The following is an 18,787-nucleotide window of genomic DNA, read 5'->3' as shown; positions in this document are numbered from 1 at the left end:
TATGGTTCAGTCTGTCACTGTTTCTGGTTTTTGAAGGATGTCCTACAGGCTCTCTTGAATGCATTATACTACATCATGCTTCTACCAAGGAATTATTCTAGTTTAGAATTAGAATCATTTTTTTACGTTTCTTTGGTTATAAAAACTTTCACATTTTTTTTCTTTAGGACAAGTAACATAGACCATAGCCTAATTTCATTAGTTGATTTGTTCTTTTGAAAGAAATCCTTCTTCTTTCAGTCATCCACTATAATAAGCATGGTGCCCTTCCACAGCATATTTAACCCTCCGGAGATTATTTGTATTATCATTTTGCCCAAGATGTGAATAGGATATAAGGAAGTTAAATATTGTTTAAATTGACAGCTTCAAAGTTACCTTATTAAAGCAAAGCAAAAAATTGATAGCTTCAAAGTTACCTTATTAAAATAGTGTTCTCTTAGCCAGTTTAGAATTTATGGTTGAATTATATATGTTGAATTATATATGTCATATGTAGGAGTCACAAATGCTGATGGATTTTTAGAAAGGGTACCTTGATTTCAGTGCTGATAATGGAATAGAGAAGGCCTAGGACAAATGAATAAAGGAAGATGGCATATAGGTGTTTCATAATGCAATGACCAGTGGGATGGAGACAGTGTATATTTTGCTTATAGAATGTCATGTGAAATTTAAACTAATCACCATTTTTTACATAAATTTTAGAGGAAAGTGGTTATATTCCAAAAGTTTCTCAAGCTCACTTCTAGAAGTTTCTGTAGTTTATGGTTAAAAAAAATCGCTAATTTTAAAAGATGTTTAATATTCTTCTATGGCTGTCATCTATCTCTGTGTCTGTAAATTGAATCCAGCGCTGTGTTTTTATACTGTGGATTTACTGCAAGCATTACTAGTTTCTCAGAGCAGACATCAAATTTCATTTAGTAAAAAGGCCCCTAGCGTACTTCAATAATGATTTTCCTTAGGCAGTTGTGTACTGTAACTTGAAGTTGAATAACATCTTTAAAGTTGATTATTTTCTAGGGAGTAAAGGTGTGCAAGATATTAGTTCCTTACCAGCAATCATCAATTTCCAGGAAATGCCTGAGACTGAATTTATTATTTTTTTAATTAATAGAAGAAGATTGTAAACACATGCATATTTAATTCAATACAAAATCTGAATGTATTATATCAGAGGCTCTTCAGGGGAACAGTTAATATTTGAAGAATTATTTTTAGTGATTTTCTGCTTTCTTAAGTTAGGCATGGAAAACAGTAAAGATAGATTTATCAACTTACAATAATCAACATTCTAGGAAGTATCTGTTCCTGTTGAAAAAGTCCCAGGTCAAATAGATTGAAAAAAGCCATTTAATGGCCTTCTTCCTTAATCAGTATCCCGTTCTGAGAGTGGAAGGAAAGGGTTATTCTTTTTCATTTTCTCCTCCTTATTTGGGGTTAAATTTGTATTTGGAAAATGTTTATAGAAGATACAAACAGGCCTTCTTCTCTGTCAAAATATAACAACAAAAAAAATGGCATACGAAATGGATCTTTTCTCTTTCTGGGTTCAGGATCTTTGCCTTTTTCCAATATATTCTGCTAGGTTTTTATTTTTTGCTCCAACATTCTCAGTCTTTCAGCGATCCATTGCTGTAAAGTCCAGAGTTAGAAGAAAACCTATGTTATTTATACTCAACTCCCAAAGGCTCTATTCCTCTCTTCAGAGGGAGATGGAAAATACATAGCAATATGAACTTGACCATATAATCTAAGAATGGTAAATTAAAAGTTAAACCCACATACACTCATATACATTTTTCATATTTGAGCATACGTGAAAATGTAATCATCATCGTCATAGTAGAATAACAGTTTTTTGTACTTTTGTATGTTTCAAATATTGCTCTAAGTTACTTCTTTTCATTATCCCATAACAAACCACAAAATACTCTGTGCTTTAAAGCAACCATTTATTGTGCTCATGGATTTAGTGGGTCAGGCTTTTAGAATGGGCTTAATGGGTTGGCTTGTTTCTGTTCCACTCTATTTGGTGCCTCATCTGGGGAGACTGCCAGCTTGGAGAAGGGGGCTACTTGATAGCCTGGGGTGGGATCATCTGAAGGCATCTTCACTCACGTACTTGAGGGATGATACTGGCTATTGACTGAGACTTCACTAGACTGTTGGCTTGTACACCTATGCATGGTGTCTCCAAATGGTCTCCTCACATGACTAGTTAGGGCTTTCTTCTAGAAAGTCAAAGAGTATCACTTCCACTGTAATCTGTTGATTAAAAGGTAGTCATAAAGGTACTCACAAGTACACGGGGAAGAAACAGACATCACCTGTTGGAAGAGTATAGCAAGTTTCTAGAAGGGTACTTTACATTCAGGGCACTTTACACTCAGTATTTCACACTGAGAGAAGTTCTACCTAGTACATAATCACCATTTTCCCTTCACCTTATGTTCTTTATTCTAAGATGTGTCCTCCTTAAAACCGTGTGTGGAAAGAAAGAGAAAATTCACTTAAAGTAATTTTCTTAAGAAGAATAAAATAAAATAATAATCCAAATTAAAAACCGGGACTACAAAATGTAGACAATACAAAGCTTGATAGATAGATTTCCCTGTTTTGCACTGTGAAAGCTTTCCCTTAGAAGTGTCAGCAGAGTTCAGAAATAACACAATTATGAATCTTATATTAAGCCACCCCATAATCTTCTGAAAGGTTTGTAGACTTCTAATCTATTTTCCCCATATGCATACTATATGTATGTTCAAATTAAATACTATAGATATATCTTAAATCCTTAGTTACACAAGCAAGGAGAAAATACCCTCTATTGAGAATCTTTTATTTATTATGCATCGTGCACATGTTATTTCATTAAATGTTAATACCTCTGGGAGGTGAGCGGCATGATCCACTTTTCATGAAAAAGGAATTAGATAGGTTAAGTGAATTGCTTTACCTAGGAAAGACAGCTCAGAACTTGAATGAGTATACAGATCTATGGGATTCAGAAGCAGTAGGTTAAGAATGTGATTAATTGTCCTTTATTTGCCTTAGTCTATAATCATTTAAAATCAGGCTGTTATAGTTTTAAATTAATGGATAGCAATATCACATTAGCTTTTAACTCTGCCTGCTCTTTTTACTATATGCCTTTAGTGAGCTCACTTTACGACATTTGTATGTAATTTTTTCATATCTTCCCACTGTTATTTTCCTCGTCCCCCATCATTGCCTAACTAATCTGTCAGCTAATAACATATATAGAGACATAAAAATTGTGAAAACCTAAGTCATCAACCAGAAATCTTCCATTTTCTAAGCACCAAATCTATAAAACCACTTGCATCTGTACACATTGGTAAGATTAATTTTGGCCTTCAGATATTTTATGGAACTTCTCTATTAAGGACTTTTAAAGTCCTTTTTATTTTTTAAGGTCTTTGAAACAGCAGTCAGTTTCTCTCTCCTGAAGCTTGAACCATTCCTACTATAAATTCTTCTCTTCAATTTACAAATTTTTCCAGTGATTCCTACAAAGAAACAAACAAACGAAATCTATTGGTTCCGTATTCTTCTCTCCATCGCTACTTTTAGCTCTCCACTCCCCCTCACGATCACACTTATCAAGGAGTTGATGATATTCACAGTCTTCCCAGACTCAATTCTACCATGCAACCTATTCCAATTTGGCTTGCTCGGCCTCAGAGAAATTGTTTTGCTAAGGTCACCAGTGACCAGCATGTTGCTTTTGGATATTTCAATTCTCTTCTTATTTAAATACTCAGCAACTTTTGAAAAGTGCCTTCTATCTTCTCTTTAAAGGATTCTTTTCTTCCTCTTCTGTAGTCTATTTGACACCATATTCTTCTTCTTCTTCTTCTTCTTTTTCCAGTGTTTTTCCACTTCTAATTGCTAATATGGGAATTCCTTGGAGCTTTGTCCTGGGCACACTTTCTCATACCACACACTTTCTGCAGATGTGCTTCATATTTCATATTTGTCCCTTCAGATTCCCTATGTATCCTCTTCCCATTTTGCTCTGTGACTCATGGGGCAATTTTATATAAACTGCACCAACGGCTGTCTTTGCCTTCTGGCTTATGATTGGGTTTGGTCAGTGAGAGGCACTGAAGGATATTGGAGAGTTGGAAGATGACAGGATGAGGGAAGTTATTTTCCCATCTCCTGCCCAGCTAAGTCATTCGAAGAGTGATACATCCTGCTACCTAAGTCCATGGCTCCTATCAAATGATCTTGTATACTCTGGGGTTTCTTAGCTGCAACATCCCTAGTCCCTTTAAGCTTAGGGTCAGTAAGTTCCCAGCTTTTTCTAGATCAGGATACTGCACCAGCTTCTATTAGCTCTTTGAACCTCTGTCCACACTTGCTAAATAATCCTTTTATTAAACTCCTACTTATTCATTTTAAGGGTACCGTCTGTTTCCTATTGGGATCCTGACACATGGGATCCTTCACCAGGAAACAAAGACTTTGGTGGAGTTACAGTTACAAAGGCTTATCCGGAAATTATTCCTGTGAAAGATAAAAAGGAAGAAAAGCAGGATCAGGCAAAAAGAGCCTTCAAACAATGAGGCAGAACTAATATCTGGGAAAAGAAAGAAGGTGGGAGATGCAGGGTTGGTTATGAAAAGCTTCAGATTATAATGCAGACATGACAGAGTCTCAGCCGGTCCACTGGGGTGTTCTGGAGCAAATAGAGATCATTAAAGGATTCCCCCATTGGACAAAAGTGGCATGACCCTCATGCATCCATCATCTTTAATCACTGACCTCTACCTGTGAAAAGTATGACCTTGGTTCAAAAGCTGAATGTATTCTAAAGGCAAAAGAGCTCGAGGCTGTCAGTTAACTGTACTCTTTGCAGCTGAATGCAAGTTCTTTCCTGAAGGCAGAGCTTAGTAGCACAGCTTCATGGCTGCCATATCAGGCAAACTTATGTATTTCTTCCACATCTTTAAACATCGCCTGTATCAGACAACTCACAATATCATACCTCTGTGTCTCTTTTATTAACCCTAGGCCTATGTCACTGTCTACTAATCCTTTAAACTTAGATGTGTCTTCATGAATTTAGCACATCCCAAAACAAATATACTGATTTTTCTATTCTTCTCACACCTGATACTGTTCTAGTATTTAGGAACTTTAAACTCCACCTTTTTTGTACCCTGTGCTCAAGCCAGAACTATAGGAGCCATTCTTGATCCCCTCATCCTGCATACAACGTATCCTATTCATTATCAGATCTGGCTACAGAAATGTATCTTGAGTTTGGCTTTTTACCTTCATCTTTACTATGACGTTCCTAGTTAAAGCCACTACCAGCTGTCATCCAGTTACTGGAATAGCCTCCTATTTGGCCTTCCCACTTCCATTCCTGTCACCTTCCAATCCACTGATTAGAAAAAAACTTCTTAAAATATATGTGGACCATGTTTATCTCCTCCTCAGAATATGTCAATGGCTTCATAATTTACTTAAGATAAATCCTCAGTATGGCCTCTAAGAATGTCCATAATGTGGCTTTCACCTGTTTCTGTGGTCTAATCATGTGCCTCTTTCCCTCGTGCTCACCAGGCTCCAGTCATACTTGCCTTCTCTGGACTCTTCTAATATTTCTATTTTTTTGTCTGTTTGTTTGTTTCCTCACTTCCGGATTCTGCTCAGAATGTTCCTCTCACTCAAGTTTATAACTATTACTCAACTTTTATGATTTAATTTAAATAAAAGTTTTCTGTGGATTGCACTCTGAATCTCTTAATCTAAATCAGGGCTGTCTTTTGTACTCTCATAGAATTCCATTACCTGTATTTCATATAACTTATCACAGTTTATAATTATTTATTTGTGCAGTTGGTTTGTTTAATGTGGATCTTTCCCCCAAACAAGATCCAGGAACTGTCTTACTTATAACTACATCACCAGCACTTGGCTCAGTCCCTAGTATGTCACTGGGTCTCAATTTAGACTCCTTTTCATGGATAAATGAACAAATAATTATAAATCAAGTGATAACAGTAATATTCCATTTAATTTCGTCCTATTTTTCTTCCAGAGGTTCTAGGATTGATATTTTGGGTCTCATCCTTTTTCACTTCTGTGATTTTTCCATGGGTTACCTTATATTTGGGGATTTATGACCCTTGAGACCCAGTAAATATTTTCAGTCATCCTAATACCTTAAATTCATATACATAGAGTCTTCAGTGTGCCTTAGTGTGTATTAACTTTATTCAATGATCGGAGTCATCACATGCTGACTTTGAATAAATATTTAGAAATGTACACTTAATGTGACTAACATACAGTGCATCCAACCAGCCAGATCCATTTATCTAGACATTGCTTGTACCTTATTCGTGAGGTAATTGATTTCCTTTACTAACTATGGCGACTGTGTTTTAGTCCAGGTACAATAGGCCAAAGAGCCTTCTCCAACTCCTCCAATATAATTATTTCCTGCCACCAACTCACTGAAGTGGCACACCCATTCACTAGATGAGAATGCACTCCAACAGCCAGCAGAGTGGATTCTTCTTGGCTTTCATTTTATATGCCTAAAGAAAACCTCTTGCAGAGGAACAGGAGGTCTGTGAAAGCATCATAGGGAATCTCAACTGAATACTCTCATTTTCTTTCTATACATTTATAAAGAGGCAGAGACTATAAGGAAATGTTGCCATCATTCCTATCTCCTTCTGAGGCATAGAAAATAGCTGTGGCTCTTGATATAATATTACACATGCAACATTTCTCTTTACAGACTTATGATATGTTAGTTCAACTAGTTTAAAAGATTTGATTAGGAGAACCTTCTCCATTTGTACCCCACCCTTAATTTTTTTCTTATCTGGCTGCATGTCATATGATGAGAACTACCAGAATTGTGAGAAACCAAAGGCTTCCAGGCACCCATTAGGAGAAGGATGAGAAGTTTTATTCAAAGCATATGGGTGTTGGGATTAACCAAATCTAAGAACCAGAGAATTTACTGTGCATGGTTCAGGGATGCCATTACTCTCTAAATACCTCTTGCTAGAATGCAAATGCATTAGATCAATCCAGAAATGCTGTTCTTGATACAAAAAGACCTACGTCGACAAGATCACGCTAAATAAAGGAAAGCTAAGTAGTGTTTTTGTTAAATATCTACAAATAAGTTAAATATTGTCCTGATGCTCATGTGTAAGTGTTATTATTAATTGCTTAACTGACATCTCAATTATGGCATTCCTTGGGAATGATTCTCATTTATACAAAGTCAGTTATATTTCACAACCCAACATAAAAATTCTGTGAAATAAAGCTTTTTTCTTTTTCAACTGTAAAAGCTTTGTATCTCTAAGCACAACTTCTTTTGTTTATGTCCATTCAGTTGAAGGGAAGGGGTGAGGCCTCTCAGGAAAGTGAAACCCATAGTGACTTCTGTTCCTGACTCCTTCCTTATGAGCCATTTTCTCTTTATCAACCTCAGGGGCTCCTTCTAACTCGCCTACCCATGTTTTTCATTATGAAAAAAGCCTTTAAGTGAATTCATTCTATAAATATTTATATATACCAAGCACTCTTCCAAGCACTGGGAAATAACACTGAACAAACAGATAAAAATCCCTCGTCTCATGGGATGTGTGTCTTAGAGCCCACGAGAGGATGGTGGCACAAAATCTAACACGTACTTTCAGATGACTATCAAGGGCAAACTCAATACGTATTTTTAGTTGTTTTGTTCTTTTTGTGGAATCCCATCAGGGCTTAAAACCACTTAACGTTACCCCTAATTCTAGTGTGAGGAGACAAATATTAAATAATATAAATAACTTAAATATTTGATAATAAGATGTTATATTCAAAACAAAAGTGTGATGGAGGGATGGTGGGTAGGAATGTTAAATTTTAAATTGAATGACCAGGTGCGACTTTACTGAGAAGATAGCATTCATCTAAAGATCTGACGGATGTCAGTTAAGCAGTCTTTTTTTTTTTTTTTTTTTGCGGCACACGGGCCTCTCACTGTTGTGGCCTCTCCCGCTGCGGAGCACAGGCTCCGGACACGCAGGCCCAGCGACCGTGGCTCACGGGCCCAGCCGCTCCGCGGCATGTGGGATCCTCCCGGACTGGGACACGAACCTGTGTCCCCTGCAGCAGTGGCAGGCGGACTCTCAACCACTGCGCCACCAGGGAAGCCCAACCAATCATTTTAAATTTGAGTTTCTTACACTAAATTAACTGGGGAATTTTAATAAATTTCAGCACAGGTAGCCAGGTGGAAAACTATAGTTAATTAAGTAATGAATTAGTATTCTAATTTATTAATTAACTTGTTGGTAATTTATCAGACAGACCTCTGGAATCATCTCAGTTCATGACTACCCATGGGTGGTAAGGGGTAGGCCATGTTAAGGAAAGGAGAGAGCTCAGGGGACCAGCTAAGAAGCTATCACAATCCAAGTGAAAGAGAAAGAATCTGAATGAAGACACTGATATTTTTCCAAAATGACATTTTCCCAAAGTAATCTGGTTTCTGGCCTTTTTTGTGTTCTTTCATTGCTCCTTACTACCTTTAGAACAGTGCCCAAACCTCTTTGTTTGACATTGAAATCCTTTCAAAAATTGGCTGCTTACTGGTTTCTCTAATAGGTGTGTCTGTATTCCAATAAAACTTTATTTACAAAAATAGATTGTGGGCCAATGTTTACTGCAGTCAGCTGTTTGCCTACCCCTGGTCTACTTTATGGGACTCTCTCAGTCTTAGCACATGGCTTCCATTCTAAAAGTTATCTCACTAGTATCAGAAACTGCTGAATTCACAGCCAGTATGTCAACATTCCAGGTAAGAAGTTGGAGGAAGAGAAAAAAGATTAAAAGAGCACTTGCTAGCTCTTTCCTCAAATAGAACCTTCCTATATATCTCACCCAACATCCACTTACATCTCACTGGCCACTTCTTCGTGCAAAGAACCTGAGGAATATAGCTGTTTAGATGGATATATTTTCATTTAATAAAATTAGGGTTCTGTTACCAAGGAAGAAAGAAAGAATGGATATTGGGTGGGTTTCTAGCAGTCTCTGTCATATCTATCAGATTTCAATCACCCGGTGTCAGTTTCTTCATTTGTCAAAATGGAACACTATTAGCACCTCACAGAGTTGTTCGGTGAAGGTTGAGTGATCCAACACAGGAATGCTGTTAGGAGAATGCCATGCACACTGTAAGCTCTCAGTAGAACTGACACATTGTTGGAATTAGCCTTATTTTCGTCTTTTGTGTGTTTTGATCTTTGTTGTATTTACAGTGCCTAGAATGCTTTCTAGCACATAGGAGATCAATAAACACTTTTTTTTTGAATGAATAAATGAACCACCATTATCATCAGTTTAGATTTTTAGATAGCAGGCAACAGAAACTGATTCTGGCCCACTTAATCCCTTATTAAAATAATGGTACTTACTTCTAAAAATGACAAGATACCTGGAGAGTCAGACTCAGACAGGGACAGGTATCCTATTATTGCTGTAATCATTTAGACCAGAGCTATTTTCACACTGTGCTTGAATAACTCCACTCAACATTTAAAGCCCCATGAGATGGAGTCTAATGACCAAAATGTGACGGAATCATCTGTCTCCCTTTGGATAGGAGAGAACGGAACACCTTTTTTTTATAGTCCCACCAAAATGGCATGTAACTGGGGAGAAGCAAAGAATTAGGATGAAATCCATGTGAAGGATGAAATCAGCAGGAAGAAACTGGATGGAAAGCACAAAGAAATATCCATCACATGTTCTTATTCCTTTCAGTTTGTGTTGCTTCCACAAAGTCATGGTTGTGATGTAAGTGCATCCCCTGGGAAGAAAAAAGACCTAGCAATTTGGCCTCTGTTAATGCATCAGTATCTGCATTTTTTTCCATTTAAAAAGCCAACTACCACCTTATAAAACTGATTGCAGGAACCCTGAAGAGATGAGACCAACAAGAGTTTCTTTGTTTTTTTTTTCTTAAGGATAAGATGACAGAATATGACAGTGAGGTTGTGGGATTGATAGAGAACAGTAAATAGATATCGAAAAAAGGTTAGGCACTAATGCCAAATACAGGTACCATGCCTTTAGGTAATGACATCTATATGCATAATCCTTCCAGTCATTTAATTTCATAAATTATCTAAATAATTGTTTCTAAATATTTTAGTTTCTATAATGATTACAGTGCCAGTCTGCTTTGTTACTGAGCAATTGATTACTGTCTCTGATAAAAAGTTGAAACCAGATGGTTTTTCATTTTGTTTGCCTTTTCAGATGTAGCAGTGAATGTAGGTCCATGACAACCTAGGGGTTTATTTTTAAGCATGATTCACAGTAGTTCCGTCTACTATCATTATGAAAGTCTGTCAGACATTTGGAATTGCTTTAATTTGGTAAATTTTATTGAGATTTTTATAGATGGGAAAATTAAAATTATCATTTTTTTTAATTGTTAGGGGAAAAACCCCAATTTATATAACCTGCCCAAATTGATTTGCATAATTGCAAATATATGTGCTACCACTGATGACCATTCCAAACCATTGCTGGAAAGCTGGTAGACTAGCAGACTGTATATTTAGGGAACTTTTGAGCTTATTTAGCTTCATTTAATAATCTGGGTCTAAACATAACATTTGTTTAGATATTAAAAAATTGATAAGTTTAGATTGATAAAAATGACACCCTTCTTTGCTCTTGGAATAAGCAAAGTTTAAAAAACTGAACCAAAAAAAAGTCTCCTTGTATGAAACTAGACCTTATAAAATTTTCTTCACACTGTATTTTTAATCATATTTCTTCTATGATTTGGTGTTAGAAAATGTGTATAAAATGCCATTAGAGTGAGCAATTAAAGATTATTATGCAAAATAGAATAACTGAAATATATTATTTAGGGATTAAAAATCTTTAACATTCTATAACTTGTCAATTTTTTTCTTTGTTTAATGATACTAATCTTTCAATCTTTCTTTTTCTTTCTGCAGTGCTTTAATACATTATTGAAACTACAAACCCATATCCACAGTGGTCTCATTGTTGACAGATTGCATATTTTGAAAGCTTGAGGTATTTTATAATGAAACATGCCATGTGGAAACTTTGAAGCATAAATTCTGCCAAACATCTGAATAAAGAATTTCTCACCTGGTATGTAAGAGATCTCCTCACCACCACCATGACAAACCAGGAAAAATGGGTCCATCTCAGCCCCTCAGAATTTTCCCAGCTTCAGAAATATGCTGAATGTAAGTATTCATATTGATAATATGATTTGACTTGGTATTTGCACTAAACAACGTAATTATTTACTTACCAAAACAGATTATAAATCCCATTCAGCATTGGGATAAATACAGGTGTGTCTTTTGTGTTTTCAAGTAAGTGAACTTGAGACTACCAGTTTGGCATGAGAAAAAGGAAAACGTAAACTTAAATTGAACATTAGATCTCAAAGAAAAAGAACTAGAACTTTAGATGCAAAAGTGAACTTGGAAACACTCCCGCTGTAATAGATGTGAAGCAAAGGATAGGATAGTTTGGGAGAATGGAGACTGGTGAGTCTGTAACCAAGAAGAAGGATAAGCAGAAGTAAGGGGAAAAGTGAGATTTTTTTTTTTTTTCCTGCATAACATTTCAAAAAGATTGGGAGTAGGAAGTCATAGATACATCATGGCACTGAAATTAGAGGTTGTAAAAGAAAGAGAAGGTGTAGGATCTTACACCACGTTGTTTAGTGTGTGTATTGATACAAAAGATAGGCCATGGTGATTCACTTTATAGTATGCAATTTTTTAATATGGTAAGCTTCTTTACACATAAACAGTAAAATTGTATTTATTTATTTTTTTTACCATGGATTTTCAAAAATACATCTGTTTCACAAATTGAGTTTCAACAATAAATTTGGGTAGCAACTGTGTCAAGGTATTGAAGAGAGAAAATGAAGCAACTAATAAATAGGAGGGAGCAAAAGCCTGGGAGCACGATGAGTAGAGAAAAAATAATATGCAGGGAATGTAATAAGAATGGTTAGTGTTAGAGAATAAAATGCAAGAAGTGGAAAGCAAAAAAAGAACCAATAGCACGCAATAGTGAAAGAGGCAAAAACTGGAACAGCTGGAGATGCTTATGCAGAGAATTGGGTCATGTAGGAGAGAAGTGTCAGGAGTGAATTGAATCATATTATGAAGAGGCAGAGAAAAGGATTGAACTCAAATGGAGGATTGGAATAATAAGAAATAGATATGTGAGTGAATAATAACACATTTACGGGGTACATAATATAAGTCAGGAACATTAATAAACAATGTATATCGTCTGAAGAGGCCAATTTCATAGGTTTTCCAGACTTTTCCTAATTGGAGAGCTGAAGTGTTCTGGGTGAGGTTATCAGAGTGCTGGTGGGTATTTGTAAGGGAGATGCAAACCCATGTAACCTGTAAGTTTTCTCCATCAATAATGATAAAAATACAGCAACTATCAAATGGAGGGGAGAATCAGAAATTGTTGACATCAAAATGTGGTCCTTATACTGAAAAACTGTTTTGAGCCACTGAAAGCACAATTCATCTACTTATCACATGAAGACAATTTATCCCAGAATGGCTGAATTCTTGTCTGCATGTTTATACTCAGTGATTTCTAAACTGGCTAAAAAATGACTTACCTATGTTTTGTAATTTCTATATGCTCTTTACTGTTGTGATATATCCAATAATTAAGTAAATATGTCTGAACATCTTCTTTAGGGAGAGTATTCTGCTTGGCACTGTAGGAGATGCAAATATGAACAGATATGGACCCTCCCTTTTTGGAATTTACAGTTTAATGAAGGCTAGAAACTAATGGATAAACAACTCTAGGATAAACGATATCTAGGTGAAATATCTAAGTGCTACAAGCAAAGTTTAGGGATCTGTAGGGCAATAGTATGCAGCTAGAGATGGAAAAAGGGAAGGCTTCATGGAAGAAGTAGAATTTGAAATGAATCTTAAAAAATAGATTCATGGTAAATGCAGAAAAAATGATATAAATTAAAAGAAAAATTTAGCATATATTTGAGGAAGTGGGATGAGCTACATTTAGCCACACTACAAATTAAGGGAGTAAGTGGAGGTAAGGCTATAAAAATGAGATAGAATTTAAATATACAATGCTCAACTTGTGTTAGGCAGTGAAGAGTAATTGTAGAATGTTAAGCATAGGGCGACATGAACAATGCTATGCTTCAAGCAGCTTAATTTACAAATACGAAAATAGTATATGTGACAAAGAGACTGAAATTAGGCCAGTGGGCTACTGGAATAGACTAAAAAAAACGTGGATGGAGAATGATGACCAGAAAAGCATAGATTCAAATATTACATCATTAAAACTAGTGGAAGAGAACTTGGGCAATAATAAATTACGAGAATTGAGAGAGAGAGAGAGAGACAGACAGAAAGAGACAGTTCTAAAATTTAGCTCTAAAAATTTGACTTGAAGGACAGGGGAATTTGGTGACATAATCTCCCAAGTAAAATAAACATAATGGTTTGGTTTAGATTATGCTAAATTTAGCTGGATTATTAAAATATATTTTCCAGTGTTCGGGTACTTACAGGAAACATGCCTGTGGAGGCACTAGTATAAAATAGATAAATTATTGCCGTAATAGCTAAATTATTATTTACAATAACTTTTGCTTGGATAGTCAAATTGCATTTGAACTGTTAAACAGAATTTAGTACTAAAGTATTAAATATATTACAGGCTGCCACTTTTATTTTTTTGGCTAAGGAATATGGAGGTACATTTAATTATATCATTAAAATGCTTGATTTAGTAATAGGTTTGCAGAAATACCTAAGACAAGTGGTAAAAAGAATTGTCATAAATGTAAAAGTTCTAACCTCTTGAGACAAAGATTAATGGGCATTCAATAAGTTGGTAGTGAGTAGTGACACAGTGAGTATAAGAACATGGTTAAAATGGATCTTATGAGAAGACATGTTAACTGTGAAGGAAATAAATAGTGCTGATTCCATGATCATTAGACTTGGTACTCTTTTTTAAATAACCAAGACAACAGTGAAGAGTGTTAGACCGAATCCTCTAAGAAGTTTCCTGTATAATTAAATAGCAAAGAATATTATGATTAGATGGATCTTTGTGTAATGAATTGCCATTGTCAAAACATAACAGAAAACAAACTTATTATCCTGAAGATTATAAAAGTGGTATATTTTCCATGCTATTCAGTACATGTGATCAGTTTATCAGCAGCATTTAAGGACCGGATTTTTCATGTTGCAATGCAGTGTTGGCAAAGTGACATCCCTCTGTAGTCTATTAGAAAAGTGATATATTAGATTGTAATTGTTTTGTAACTTTCCATAAGAAATTGTTTCTATGTATTAAATGACTAAATTTTTAAAAAGTTATTAATTTAAGTTTAAATTTGCAGCATGCTAAGATTATATCTGATATATTTCAAATAAGTGTTCTATACGCTTTTGGGGAATGGGGTGGGGTCGTCAAATTCTTGGTTGAGATGAATGAATTCATGAAACCCCTACCCACAAAACCAAATCATTCAGTGTTGGACTTAAATAATACCATAAAGATCTTTTTCTCAAGTTATCTGATCTTGAGTTCTCTCCACAAGTGCCACAATATATCGTGTCGTATTCTGTTTAGGCTGCTATAAAGAAGTACCATAGACTGGGTGACTTATAAACAACAGAAAATTATTTCTCATAGTTCTGGAGGCTGGAAGTTTGAGATTAGGGTGTGAGCATGGATTCTGGTAAAGGTCCTCTTTGGGGCAGCAAACTGCCAACTTCTTGTATTCTCACATGGTGGAAGGAGCAAGAGAAGAGCAGCAAGCTCTCCTGGGATTCTTATAAGGGCACTAATCCAGTTCATCAGGGTTCTACCCTAAGAACCTCATCTAATTCTGTTTACCTCTCAAAGATCCCTCATACTGCGAGGTACGGTTTCAACATATGCATTAGGGGAGACACAAATTTTAGTCCATTACACCCTGTAACTATACATATTGTTTCAGTTTCTAGGCTTTCCTCATAATTAATTGGGGGAAAAATAGAAGGACGAAGCATTCCTGGCTAGGCAGGTAGCACATCAGACAGCTGTGTTCAAATCCTGGTCGTACCATATTTTAGATGTCTGACTTTCAAGTTATATAACATCTCTGTGTCCCAATTTTCATACTTGTAAAATGGGAAAAATAATAAATAATGTCGAATGTTGTAAGGATTAAATTGAATGAGTTAATATATGCCAAGTAATGAGAACAGTGCCTGGTGAGTTGCAAGTTATATAACTGTTTACGATTATTATTTTAATAGAGAGGGAGTGAGTGTGTTATGTTGGCTGTTTGAACATATTGTTGATGATCAAGTTAAAAAGTGCTGCATTTTAGAGCATTAAGAGCCAATGTCTTTTTTTTCTGCTATAAGACCACATTCTTCCCACAAGGTAGAAGCTTCTGGTGCTGTTGGCAGCCTCGGATCTGTGTTGTCTCCACAAAGGCTGAAGGCAGCTAATGTGAAGCCTGCTGTGGCTGCCTACAGCATGCTGAGCCCATGCTCCTGTTTAGGGTTTCAGGCTGAGTCCGTCTATGGGGAGCATTTCCATTGATATGTGGGAGAGGAGTATCCTTTTCTTTTCCACTCTTCATAAAAAGTCATCCAAACTGTTGTGATAAGACGGACAGCTCTCACTCCTGCCGTGTAGAGAATTGAGCTTATCACACCATTAGTTTGTCGTTGCTTCCTGGAATCTTTTCATGGATAACAATATTTTCTATGTAAAATCTACACAGTATTTCCAAGTGATTCATTATCTGCCCACGTATCGTCACTTAGGATTAGCTTTTTATTTGCTGTATACAAAGCGTGTTATATAGCGTGTACATTATTTTTGAAAAATACTATGTTATTACAGTGGGAACACTTCCAAACTCTCATAAATTGCATACTTTTTATAGCAGCTGGCATTGTAGAGAGTTGCAGAATTATTTGATGACTTGTTCTTTTCAATAAGGACCAGCATGCCTAATATTTGGACCTAGTGTACAGTTTCTTCCATTGAAGTGAGGCGTGTGGTGTGGCTTAGTGGAAAGAGCACAGGCTTTGTAGGCAAACTAATATTCGACAGTGTTGAACCGCAGCCCCAACTTCAACTTACTAGCCTTGGGACCTTGGGAAGCTTACATGTACTACCTGTGCCTCAGCTTCCTCACCTGGAAAAGTAGAATTCTACCTCACAGTGTTGTAAGATTTAATGAGACAGTAATCATCATTATCGTAAATAATCGATTTGTATACCCTATTCTAAATAATATACAAATTTTAATTCATTTAATTCTCACAATAAGCCTTAGAGGTGGCAGATGATCTCCGTCAGGCACATTGCCTGGCCTATTGCTGTGGCACAATAAGCAATAACAAAGATCGAAACAGTAGTAATTCATTTATATTTCTTACAGAGATCACTTTGTTAATAAACAGATTGGTAATCGTGTTTCTAAAATAGGGGAATCTAGAATAGGGGAATCTAGAATCTAGAACCCAGGCACATTGCCTGGCCTATTGCTGTGGCACAATAAGCAATAACAAAGATCGAAACAGTAGTAATTCGTTTATATTTCTTACAGAGATCACTTTGTTAATAAACAGATTGGTAATCGTGTTTCTAAAATAGGGGAATCTAGAACCCAGGGGAATCTAGAATCTCCATCAGCTACAGCCATCTCTCAAAGGGCTTTTGTACACAGGACAAAGCAAAGAAGCAGAGCTTCTAACTATGGCTTTGGCCCCAGAACACCTTTCTGCTCCCTTATCCTGCTACATGGCGGGGATCCTGTGTCAACCTCCGTGAGCAGTTATCATCATTCTACCCACGCTGCTATTCTCTCGTCTCTGGAACCTCCTTCACTCTTCCTTATGAAAAACATAGGAGGGAAAAGAGAGGAGAATAAACTCAGGAAGCAATTATAATAAAAAATTTGGTAAAGTGCTTGGCCATTTTAAGTAGCTTTCCTCTCCCAAGAAACCCCACCCTCTAGCATGATGATCTGTGTCTTTGAGATGTGTTTTGTGCTTCATCCATACATGATGGGTTAAGGAGACTGGAGGGAGAGACTAGACCTCCTGACCTGTGCATATTCAATTTATTGTTAAGCAAATTTAGATCACATATTAGCCCTCTTTCTAATTTGTCCCACTGGGATTAGCTCTTAAGTTTGTCCTAGGCCCTTTGTTATTGTACACTGACTCTGTTTTGGGAGGCCAAGCCACTTAATTACTCTCTTTGTACAAGACAGAAGAATAAATGGCACAGAGTCAATTAACCTAGTGGCTGAGAACACATAATTTGGTGTTAGATTAGACTGGGTTTGAGTTCCAGTACCGTGATGTGCGCCTCATTTTCTTCACCTTTGTCCTAGGATTGCAATGATGATTAAGTGTGAAGAGGCCTGTGAAGTGCTCAGGACTCAATCAGTTATTGTTTTGATGAGGCTCATGATGGTGGTGACTGTGGTGGTTTAATATCAAATGAGGACTTTTTGTTCTTTGATTTATGACTCCTCAGTTATACTACTTATGTGGAACGTCTTGATTTTCCCTGACACTTCTCTGAAATCAGGATCTCTGACTCTATTTTAGATAATACATGTCTCTCATTTCCGACCCTGTTTCTTCTGATTCACATTGATTAGCTCGGCAGTTCCTGGCTCTGACCCAGATTTTATTTCTGGAATGTATGTTGGCTGCATAATCTCTTTCGCCTCATCTCTGGCTCCAGTTCCTATGTGTTGTACTGCTTCAGACTGAATTTCCTGTTGGTGGCTTCTCTGGGTCCATATACCTTAAGTTTTTCAATACCTAAATCTGCAGTAGTAAAAGAAAGTAATAACTATGAATGTCTAAGTCTCCATTATTTTAGTATCCTAAAAATATATCATTTTCAATGATTTTTAAACATCTTTTTCAACTTCTCAAACTTGCCCCAAAACCTTAAATTAAGTTTTATGGTCACACAAACTTTAATAGTGAAGTTAGGACTTCTGTGAAGTATTTTGGTCAAAGTGGACCAAATTAGACTGTGATTGAAAAATTCACAAAATCTCAGTGGCTTAACCAAACAGAAGTTTATTTCTTGCTCCTATTACATTTCCAAATCGGAATCAGCAAATGGTTTAATTTCACATTACCCTTGATCAAAAGTCCCAGTCAGATGGAGCAGTCATCAACTTTAAAATTGGCAGATGCTGTGACAGAGAAATAGACTTTGTGCATTGGGTGCTAGCTCTTAAGGCTTCTCCCTGATAATGTTTTGCTTACGTTTCTTTGGCCAAAGCAATCCACATGACCACATGTAACTTCAAGGGAGTAGAGAAATGCATTCCTTCTGTCTGTCCAGCATTGGGGGAGACTGAACTACTTGGTGAAAACTACTAATGTGGACAGTATCACACAAATAAAATATAACCTACTATTTACCTTGGAACCTTAAGCAAGTCATCACAATCACTTTAAGCTTGTTTCTTCATCTTAAAAAAGGAGGACAGTGCTCCCCACCTATAAATAATTACTCTTGTTTTTATTGCTAATATTAGTATGACAAATTGTAACAAAAGTTATCGCAAAGATTCGTACAGATTAAGTTATGTACTTCATCCTTAATTCAGCTGTAGATTAAAGGTTGTGATTTGCTAGAAGTTTCCTTA

The 18,787-nt window shown here is 36.2% G+C and overlaps 1 protein-coding gene across 17 annotated transcripts in view; it reads left to right on the top strand.

The window, feature by feature from the left end:
• DGKB (diacylglycerol kinase beta) overlaps positions 1 to 18,787 on the top strand; it is a 901,775-nt gene that overhangs the window by 241,845 nt on the left and 641,143 nt on the right. For 16 of the 17 annotated variants that reach the window (XR_009565105.1, XM_060304680.1, XM_060304683.1 and 13 more), the window contains one exon: positions 11,037 to 11,297. Coding sequence is in view for 15 of the 17 variants with exons in the window: in XM_060304680.1 (XP_060160663.1) it covers positions 11,228 to 11,297 (70 nt within the window). In the remaining 2 variants the exon portion in view is untranslated. Of the gene's footprint in view, positions 1 to 11,036; positions 11,298 to 18,787 lie in introns of those variants that run through there. The other variant, XM_060304688.1, reaches the window with a different exon arrangement.

Source organism: Globicephala melas, chromosome 9 (genome assembly GCF_963455315.2).
Source record: "Globicephala melas chromosome 9, mGloMel1.2, whole genome shotgun sequence".
NCBI lineage: Eukaryota > Metazoa > Chordata > Mammalia > Artiodactyla > Delphinidae > Globicephala > Globicephala melas.
Note: the sequence above shows the minus strand (reverse complement) of the source record. Positions and strands in the feature narration are given on the sequence as shown.